Genomic DNA, 10,703 nt, shown 5'->3' on the forward strand with positions numbered 1-10,703 from the left:
TGAATGTCCAATCATGTTATGCGATTGATAAGCTACGTGAACGTATGTATAATTATTAGATAAAATGGACATCACACGTGATCTCGTGGTTGTTTGATTAACCCTTTTACTTTTCTAGTTGATTGATTGAGTGAAGTTCATTTTATTCAAAAAAAAAAATAAATAAATAAAAATAAAGTACGAACAACAAAAAAACTCTATTGGACGATATTAACCTTACTTTTTTGTTTAATACCCAAATTGTCCCTTCATTTATCTCTACATGCTAGTGTATCCATGTTCTTTCAATAAATAAAACAACGATACATATTTTTTAAATTTTAATTTCAATCCTACTTATTCGGGTTCATTCACGTACCTTCTCTTTTACTCGGGTCACATTAAAGTTATAATTATTTAAAATTTATATATATTTATTTATTTATTTTAGATTTAGTATGGTAGTTTGGGAATTTCTTAATTAATTTTTATAAAACATTAATCTCACTCTTAATTTTAGGGTATAATGAAATTATTTGAAAATATCACGTGCATGCACGTGTTAATAAAAACAATTTGAGAGCGAATTTAGATATATTAATTTTGTAATATAAAAATAGTACCGATACCCTTTTATTTTTCGAAAATTAAAAATATATTTTAATTTGAAGGTCAAAGATTTCAACTTGCTCTTTAATTAATCATTAGCTCTCACTCTCTTTAGACAATAATATTCTATTTTAGTGTTTTTTTTTTCTATCTTTATAACTTTAGTGTTTTTAATTCCTTTTAACTTAATTTGTAAGTAATAATAAATTCATTTTTAATTAAATTAATTTGAATTTTTGAAGTTTAAAAAGGTGATCCACCCAATGGAAGTATAAAATATAAATCTCTTTCTATATTATATTAAAAAAAAATGTTTTTGAGAAATTAAATAGGTGACTTTAGTAAATACTCACTTAAAAATAAATAAATAAATAAAACTATTAAATACTTTATTTATTTTACTACCTGATATTCGAGATCGATTTCTAAAAGGATTTAAAAAAATTTCTCTAGTAAGACAAATGAGAAGTTTATAACCGTTCAAGCTCACCACAAACAGATATTTACAGAGCATCACATCTATCGTTTCTTTTAGTGTTTTTTTTTAATATTAGGTCATAATTTAGTTTTTAATCTATTTACTTTATAAAATTAAGCTAATAAATAGTTTTTTAATTTAAAATTAAAAAATATATAGAATTTAGGAAAAGAAACAACATAATTGAAAAATATATATTAAAATGATAGTTTTTAAGGGTTGAGTTCGTGCCGACATTAATCAAACTATGATTAAATCCACCGTGAAAATTGGATTAAATTATCAAAAATATAAGAGAGAAAAAAAAAAGAAAAAATAGTTATTTAAAGATTTATAAATGAAAAAGATGGAAGCCGTGTTATATTATTAATGATAACCCACAACCGAACCGTCAATTAATGATTGCTGGAAGGTTTTTCCCATCCAAACCAAACTCCATACCTAAAATTAAATAATAATAAAAATAAAAAAAATATTATTTAACTAACTAAATAACTAAACAGTCTATTTGAAAGCCCATTTTTTGGCTGTATGCAAAACAACAATATCGGATGTGGACCCCACCACTAGATTTCGCTGTCGGTTAACCGACTATGGGACCCACTGCCCGGAGACGAATGTGCAAGCTGCCCTGCCCTGCCCGGCTACCCCTTCCAGTCCCATCTCTTAAACGTAGACTTAGTCAACTCTTAACCAAAACAGCTCGTGAAAATCCCCAAATTTCACCACGTGATTACGCGTCTTCTTCACTCACAATATTCAATTCATTTTTTTTTAATTTCATTTTCCCTTTTAAAATATGTTATTATTTACAAACTAAAAAAGAAAAAGAAATATTTAATAAGCAATTTGAAAACAATGAATTCATTATTTTCCATATTTTCAGATTTTATTTTAATTGTTAAAAATAGCTTTGATAATATATCAATTTGACTATAAACTATTATTAATTAGTTTTTTATGTTTGAAAAAAAATATAAATATTATTTTACAATATTATATTATAATATATTTTAATTTAACAAAAATGAATTGAGATCTATATTTACTAAAAAAAAATAAAATAATAATAATCAATTTTAAAATTTTAAAATTAAAAAAGAAAAAGAAAAAAGTATTATAGTTAGTTTTAAAACGCGGATTTTACCATCTACTCTCTTGGTGGAGTCCTAAAATCGTCTTTCGCATATTGTTCGTGTCTAGCTCCAAACCTATTTATAATAGCTCAAAGCCATAATCCACTTTAACTCGTTACATATTGTTGTCCAATTTTAAAACGTGTGGAGATCTCACATATTATATCATTCTTGTTTGTTAAAAAATTAAACTAAATTTATAATTTTTTTATTCTTTTTTCTTCTTTTATACTAATATTCCTTCTAGTGCTTGCACGAGAGATGATCCCCCCAATTGTTCAAAAGGCACAATACCCATGTGCCATGTGATTCCTAACACTGTATCCCCACATTTTTCTTCGACATAAATATTTAAAAATAATTAAAAAAAACCGCTAAATATTGTCATAAATACTCGTAACATTACTCTTAATTTTTTCATAAACTTTTCAAAATTACAATTTTTATCTGACATTTTTTTTTAGTAGTTAATTTTTAGAAATTAAAGGAAGGCTTTTACTGATTGGCAACTGAAATGTGGATTTTTGTATTATCTTAATTTCAGTTATATTAAAAAATGAAGATAAATTGAAAGAAAAAGAAAATTATTTTAGAGGGAACTTCGGATGAAAAATGTTATTTTGGGTATGAACAGGCGTGAGATGGGTTGCAATTCGTCTCTCCATATGGTAATCACAGCAAAACAATAAAACCCGCGAATGCCGCTTCGTCCAATCAGTTTCTACACCACCGTTACTTTTTTCCTTCTCTCTTTCTCGGGAAAATGTCTCAATTTTCCGGGAAAATAGGGCGTCTTTAAATCAAAATCCCCACACCCACTTTAGAACTCCAATCATACTCCAAAGGGTCTGAGTTTGTTGAAGGAAAACAGGGGAAACAAAAAAACGAAGAACAACAGGAGGGTATGGAGAATGAATGTGGAGCGAAATTGATCGGAAATAATGGTTTGAGCCCACGTTCATCGGTTTCTAATGGCGGTCCAGATGGAACCGTCGATGTTCTTAAAGATTTGAAGAAAGCAAATGATTTAATCGAGGTTATTGGGGGTTTTTCTGGGTTTCGGAAAACGCAATCCAAGGAGTGTTTGAATTTGGTTAGGAGATTGAAGATGCTCGCGCCGTTGTTGGAGGAGATTCGTGACCTTTATGATATGGTTCCTGCTGAGGGTTTGAGTTCCCATATTGGTCAATTGAAAGAGGCGCTTCTTTTAGCCAAAAGGTTGCTTAAAAATTGCCACAATGGGAGCAAGATTTATCTGGTTAGTCTGTTCTTACTCTTTGATTCCTTTGTTCTTAGTTTTTGATGATATAATTATGCTTATTTTGGTGATTTTATGAGCGTTTGTTTATCTAGGCGTTTGATAATGAGGCTGTGATGGCGAGATTTCATGCTGTTTATGACAAATTGAAGGAAGCCCTTGATGGGATACCTTATGATGAACTTGGAGTCTCTGTTGAACTGAAAGAACAAGTAGATTACTTCACCCTTTTGATTGATTGTTTGTTTAGCAACTCTCTGTAATGATATTATCATCTTTAGGTCTCATGATTTGTTTTGTTTTTTCAGTTTAATCCGAACGGCCTATTGTAATTCCTAGAACATGTTTAGAATCACTTTTTCGATGCTTGAAAACACTTGAAAAGTTCTTCCGAACACGTTCTTAGTTTACTGATTTTGGTTTTCGAAGTAGTTATTGATTTATATACTTGTTCGTTCAGGTTGAGCTGATGTCGACGCAGCTCAAACGAGCGAAGTGTAGGAAAGATACACAAGATATGGAGTTAGCAATGGATATGATGGTTGTGTTCTCTAAAAATGATGAGAGAAATGCTGATCCTGTTATACTTGGAAGATTAGCAAATAAATTGGAACTACATAAGATTGCAGATTTGGAAGCCGAAACCGAAGCTATACAAAAGTTGGTTCAACGTAGATGTGTGTCGAATTCTGAAAGTCTCCAGCAAATTATGGAACTTCTATGCAAGTTTAAGAAAATTGCAGGTATGGAGAATAATGTTGCTTCTGGTGCTGCTCCTGTTGTGTTGAAACGTCTGCAACGGTGTCGGTCTACGTTAATCCCTCATGAATTCCTCTGTCCCATTTCGTTGGAAGTCATGACAGATCCTGTGATTGTGGCTACTGGGCAGGTATCTATTTTGCGTTCTTTGCTTGATTGATATCATATGCTTCACATGCTTGAGCTATCTTGATATCATTTGAAATGTTGTGATAGCTGATTTAAGTTTGTTCTTTGCTCTTTTGATCTTTGATCTTGAGCTGGAAATAAAACCTGATGTTCTTGTATGGAACTCTGCCAATAATTTGTAAACTGAGCGGGTTAACCTTGCCGCTTGACAGACATACGACCGTGATAGCATACAGACATGGTTGAATTCGAACCACCAGACATGCCCAAAAACAGGACAAACTTTGGAGCATTTGTCACTAGCTCCAAATTATGCCCTCAAGAACCTCATTTTGCAATGGTGTCAAAAGCACGACTATGAATTGCCGAAGAAGGAAGTAGGTTCTGGATTCGGCGATACTCCGCCTGATCTCGCTCGGGAAATCTCCTCTTTAGTTCACAATCTATCGTCGAGTCAGTTGGATGTTCAGAAAGAGGCTATCATCAAGATCCGTGTGCTCTCCAAGGAGAACCCCGAGAATAGAGTTTGGATCGCGAATAGCGGAGTCATCCCTCCATTGGTTAAGCTTCTATCCTACCCAGATCTCAATTTCCAAGAGCACACGGTGACCGCTCTATTGAACTTGTCGATCGACGACGCGAATAAAAGACTCATAGCAAGAGAAGGAGCCATTCCTGCTATCATAGAAATCTTGCAGCATGGAACAGAGGAGGCTAAGGAGAACTCTGCTGCTGCACTGTTTAGCTTGTCAATGCTAGATGAAAACAAGGTTCTGATTGGAACTCTAAAGGGAATCCCGCCATTAGTAGCGCTTCTTCGAGACGGTACGATCCGAGGGAAGAAGGATGCTGCTACTGCACTCTTTAACCTGTCGATGAATCAAGCAAACAAGTCCCGAGCGATCAAAGCCGGCATCATACAGCCCCTTCTCTTTTTACTTCAGGATAAGAACCTAGGGATGGTTGATGAAGCTTTATCGATCTTGTTACTCCTCGCATCACATCCTGAGGGACGGACCGAGATCGGACGTAACTCTTTCATTGAGATTCTAGTGAACATCATAATCGACGGGACACCGAAGAACAAGGAATGTGCCACGTCGTTACTTCTCGAGCTGGGACGAAACAATTCGCCTTCCATTTTGGTTGCGCTGCAGTTTGGTGTATATGAACATTTGGTAGAGCTGACAAGATGTGGAACAAGTAGAGCCCAGAGAAAAGCAAGCTCCCTTTTGCAGTATATGAGCAAATGTGAACACATTCCTTGACATTTGTGTAAAGATTTGTGATCATTGTATTTTAGGAACTGTAAATCAGAATTTTTCTTCTTTTTACATTGGCCTCTTATTGTTGTTGTTGCTCTCAATGTGGCTTTCAAGAAGTTGACATATCAAAGCCAACAAACCACTCTGTACATAGCCTTTTAGTTATGTAATGGTGTATAACAAGAGGGGTGTTTTTAGCTTATGGTTTTATGCGAGGAAAAGATGAACCGAGTATCCCGATTTAGTCTTTATAATTTTAAATTTCAATTTTTGCCTTTGTTGGTAAACTACGTATTCCTTACAGGAGTATGGAAACCACCCTGGTTGTAGAGGGGAACAAAACATATTCCTTTCTTACAAGAGTATGGAAACCTCTTCCTAATAGACTCGTTTTAAAATCGTGAGATTGATGGTGATATGTAACGGGTCAAAGCAGACAATATCTACAAGCAATTGGCTTGATCTATTAAATGGGTATCGAAGTTTGTTGTTGAACGGTGCGAGCCACTAGTCAGAATAGGGCTAGACCCTCTCCATAACAAATGTGTTTTAAAATCTGATACGTAACATGCCAAAGGGAACAATATTTGTTACCTCTCCATAAGATGTATTTGGGCTGTTACAATTATACTAAAAAAATTTGGGTTCAACAATTACAGGAAGAAAAATTGAATCAATGATCTATGAGATGGTAATTGATGTCTTAACCGTGTATTGTAAGTGATCTGAACTTGCTCGAATCGAGCCTCCCATAGAGGCAAGTGAAGGGATGAGCGTCAAAGGAGAAGCTAGAGAAGCCTTGTCGAGGTTAATTCTATCCAAATTTATTTATGTTCTTTGTTTTGTTGACTATTTTTCAAAATTGAAGAAAAAATTGAAAAGTAAAAAATAAAGTTTTTTTAAAATTAATTTTTATTTTTGAAATTGGGCAATGATTTGGAATGTGTTTTTATTAGCAAATATGAAAATTAATGCAATTATTAAAAAAACTAAAAACTTCCATTTTCTTTTATAATTAAAAGATTAAGTTGATAAATACTATTTCCATCTATTTGTTTATTTGTATTGATATATATATTTTTTATGAATTTTTTTTAACATCTATTTATATCTAATTTAGATTTAGTAGATATAAATATAAATGTGGACCTAAATTTGAGCTTTTCATATATTATTATTATTATTATATAGTTTTGGCCCTTGAGGAGCCATGATGATCCACGTGTCTTTCGTCTTGTTAAATCCTCTCCGAATTTGCAGCAGGTTGAACATTTTGTGTCCAAATTTGATTCTGATGAGGAAATATAAATCCATTTTCAAGGTAATTTGATGGACTGAGCAGTGAAGAAACTGTATGAATTTGAGAATCGAAGCTTTCTTCTTTATCCGATTCCACATGGCACTCCCTTCTCCATCGGAGCGCTTCCAATGAGCTAAGGTAAGAACGAATGCTTTTCATACAATTTGTTTCCGATTTCGTTCGACGAATTTTCCTTTTTCACGAAGAGGTTTCGGTTTCTGTGTTATTTTTCAAACGAAGAAGATGATCAGCTCGTCTTTTGCCGTAGGAGTTCTCCTCAATTTACTTCTGCTTCGATTTGATTTCTACCTAGGTTTTCTCTGAGCTAGTTTCCTATTTTAAGAATTCATTGATGCGCGTTTTTTTTTTTTCTCATCTGCTTCAAAATTTCATTCGTATAAGCCCTGCACTTTCGCATTGTAATCGTAAGAGAAACGAGGAGAAACTGGAAACTAATAGAGGAAGCAAGATACTTAATAGTTTATGCTCCTCAAGTTTGTATGCTTTCAATGTAATTTCAATAGGTGAGTTTAATGCATTGGATTTCGGCCATTCTGGTGAGTTTACCTTTAGCTCTGAGATTCAGCTCCATTGTGTGTATAGCAAAGCGGCTTCGATTAGCAACATGCTTTGTCAATTTACCTATATCAAAGTATATTCTAGGGCTGTGGTTGATGAAAGAAATTCCTATCCAAATGGATTCAAAAGGAAAATCTTAATTCTTACTGTAAATACCTTGGAAATGTGGAGCTGCTGCAGTACTTTCTTGGGACAATTTGTGTTATTCTGGTTGATATCTAATATATCTTGTATTCTTTTGCTTTATTATCTAACAATTTACCGTTATATTGTTAGACGTCGAACAGCTTATTGTATACCTTAAGCCTAATTGAAAGGAGTCCCTCATGTTCAGCTAGTCCCATAGTAAGCCTTCGGCAATAAATAGTATAGTACACTGATTTCTTGTTATGACCCATAAGCTAAGACATGTTCTTCATGTTGCAACTAGTAGAAAAGTAATCATCCTAAGAATCAGAAAGGGTCAAAGGCTCGAGCGAGGAAGGGTGTCGAAGGAAACCCATAATTAGAATGTGGGTATCTAGACTCGAGAGAGGGAATTTGTCATGACTGTAAGTAGTAGAAGTATGAAAAACGGCAGGGGTTTTGGAATTATGAGAAGTTTGCCCCTTAGGAAAGTGTTGCCGAACAAGAAAAAATGGTCATGAGTGGAGATTCTATGATTGCTGGAAGAACTGGGAAGTCTGACATTTGATTTCTTTTTATGGTTCTAAGACATAGAAAATAGTTTTAAAAGCTCATCTTGTTGGATGATTTTTGAAAATAATCGCTCTAACAAAATGGAAATATTGCTTCTCAAATAGAAAGCATTCTCATTAATTATCTTTCCTTATGATAGCTTCCATCAAAATGGATATATATCCATGTCCTGAAATTTATTGTTCATAAGCTAAAATTTATTGTTCGTATATCCATGTGTATCTGAGTGTTAATTTGAATGATACTGATTTCTAAAGGGTTTTATATTCACGCCCTGACATTTATTGTTCATCTCCAATGTATGTATTATGTAATCCTTCAAACTTTTAAACTTTTCAGATGGTTCAGAAATCCATAGACTCCAAATTCAGTGAATATGGACATGGAAATTCTGGGAAGGACGTGCCTTCTCAGGAAAAGCAACTGCAGATTTCTGCAAAAAAGACAGCATTAAGGGACTTGCAAAATGATAATAGGGTCACAGCTTCCAATTGTACTGGAAGCTCTCCTCTTTTGAAGGAAAGAGGTCCGAGTAGTGACTTCATTAAAGTTTCTGGTAACAACCCAGCAACTCCGTCTCATCTCCATTCTTCGACTTCTAATGCTTCAAATGGGCATCTTGTTTACGTCCGTAGAAAGTCCGATGCCGATATTGGGAAGAATAGTCCTTGTGATAGTACAAACATAAAAGGTGATTATCCAAATCTAAGTAAACTCGGTCAACTAGCTGAAACTGCGCATCTCAAATCCCAGGTTAAGGAGCTACAGAATCATTGCTTTCCAGCATTTGCTCCTTTTCCAATGGTGTCTCCCATGAATGCTTCTGGAAAACCTTCAGTTCCTCATCACGTTGGAAAATATGGCATTAATTTCACCACAGCAGAATCGAACTTCCATCCTGCACCTTCTACTGTCCCTTCAGGATGGAAAAATTTGCAGTGGGAAGACAGATATCATCAGTTGCAATTGTTATTGAATAAATTGGACCAATCAGATCAACAAGATTATCTTCAGGGTATGCTTTTGCTTTGCATTTAAGAAAGTGCTTTATCTTATTCCTGAAATGGTTTGACTGATCCTTATTTACTCCATGGATAATTTCACACTTCTATCAGTGCTTCGTTCGCTTTCATCGGTTGAACTTAGCAGACATGCAGTCGAATTGGAAAGGAGATCCATTCAGCTCTCGCTTGAAGAAGGTAGTTTGATTTCTGGTTTTACATAATTTCACTTTCCTTTTTTATGATCTGGAGAAACTTAGTAGTCTGCAAATGGATTAATATCGAATCACTGTAGATCTCCTCAAAGTAATGTTGAGGATGGTTGGGAGTCCGAAATTGGCTAATTAAGCGATTGATAATGGATTTATAAGTAAGAAATACATCTCCATTGGTATGAAACCTTTTGGTGAAACTAAAAGTCATGAGAGCTTATGCTTGAAGTGGACAATATCATACCATTGTGGAGGGTCGTGGTTCCTAACATGGTATTAGAGTCATGCGCTAACTTAGCCATGTCAATAGAATCCTCAAGTTTCGAACAAAAAAGTTGCTAACCTCGAAAGTGCAGGCAAAAGTGACTCAAATGTCAAACAAGGGGTGTACTTTGTTCAAGGCCTCCAAAGAAAAAAGTCGAGCCTCGATTAAGGGGAGGCTATTCGAGGGCTGCATAGACCTCATGGGACGCTCTATGGTGTACTTTGTTCGGGTGAAGATTAATGAGGATTGTTGGTAGTCCCATCTCCATTAGTATGAGGCCTTTTAGGGAAATCAAAAGCGAATTCATGAGAGTTTATGCTCAAAGTAAACAATATCATATCATTGTGGTCGGTCGTGGTTCCTAATAAGTTGCATACATGACTACCCAATATATGAAACATCAAACAGCTTCCTTCTGCTTTGGAACAGGATCATAGTAACTTAAAATTCCTCTTTTCTTCCTCACAGCAAAAGAGCTGCAGCGAGTTGGGGTTTTGAATGTGCTGGGAAATCCTGTAAAGAGTATCAAAACGCCGTTGACTCATCAAAACGGTTCAGAGACGTAAGAGTATGTGCAGCATACTGTTGTTCTTCACGTCGGTTGGACGATGAAAACGTACTGGATTGCAGTTGAATCGAGTTTGTTCTGAATTCACAATTCTCGGTCGCCAACAACCGGAAGCTTGCTGGTTTCTTGTAATATTCTGCCAACTATTTCATTAACGATATTTCTCATTTGTTTTGCAAAGGTTGTAACAAAAGATTGCAACTGCATGCCTTGACTGACTGTTACCAGGAGCAAGAATGGAAACAAAATCCCCTACTTGTCACATCCTCCTACACTTCCTTTTTCTTTGTTCTCCCTGTTGATCCGATTCCATACGTAGGTGATCGAGATTAGTCGCTATTCAATTGGTTAGGTTAATCAACACGAGTCCGGTTCGACAAGCCAGGTTGAATTTGTAGGAAAATCAACACAACATATTTGAAATATTAAAATTAATTGAATCTTAATTTTTTTTTTTTTTTTTTTT

The 10,703-nt window shown here is 34.6% G+C and overlaps 2 protein-coding genes across 2 annotated transcripts; both read left to right on the plus strand.

Annotated features, from left to right (window-relative positions):
* Positions 1-2,826: 2,826 nt before the first annotated feature.
* LOC111483940 (U-box domain-containing protein 15) lies at positions 2,827-5,824 on the plus strand. The gene is made up of 4 exons (XM_023130315.1): positions 2,827-3,460; positions 3,556-3,672; positions 3,921-4,349; positions 4,561-5,824. The coding sequence occupies exons 1-4, from the start codon at positions 3,107-3,109 to the stop codon at positions 5,614-5,616; spliced, it is 1,956 nt and encodes a 651-aa protein (XP_022986083.1). The 5' UTR covers positions 2,827-3,106; the 3' UTR covers positions 5,617-5,824.
* A 1,014-nt stretch (positions 5,825-6,838) lies between these two features.
* On the plus strand, positions 6,839-10,507 carry LOC111484175. Its single transcript, XM_023130657.1, has 4 exons — positions 6,839-7,051; positions 8,531-9,206; positions 9,307-9,390; positions 10,138-10,507. The coding sequence occupies exons 2-4, from the start codon at positions 8,531-8,533 to the stop codon at positions 10,233-10,235; spliced, it is 858 nt and encodes a 285-aa protein (XP_022986425.1). The 5' UTR covers positions 6,839-7,051; the 3' UTR covers positions 10,236-10,507.
* The last annotated feature ends 196 nt before the right edge of the window (positions 10,508-10,703 follow it).

The sequence above is a fragment of the Cucurbita maxima genome, unplaced genomic scaffold, assembly GCF_002738345.1.
Source record: "Cucurbita maxima cultivar Rimu unplaced genomic scaffold, Cmax_1.0 Cma_Scf00009, whole genome shotgun sequence".
Taxonomy (NCBI): domain Eukaryota; kingdom Viridiplantae; phylum Streptophyta; class Magnoliopsida; order Cucurbitales; family Cucurbitaceae; genus Cucurbita; species Cucurbita maxima.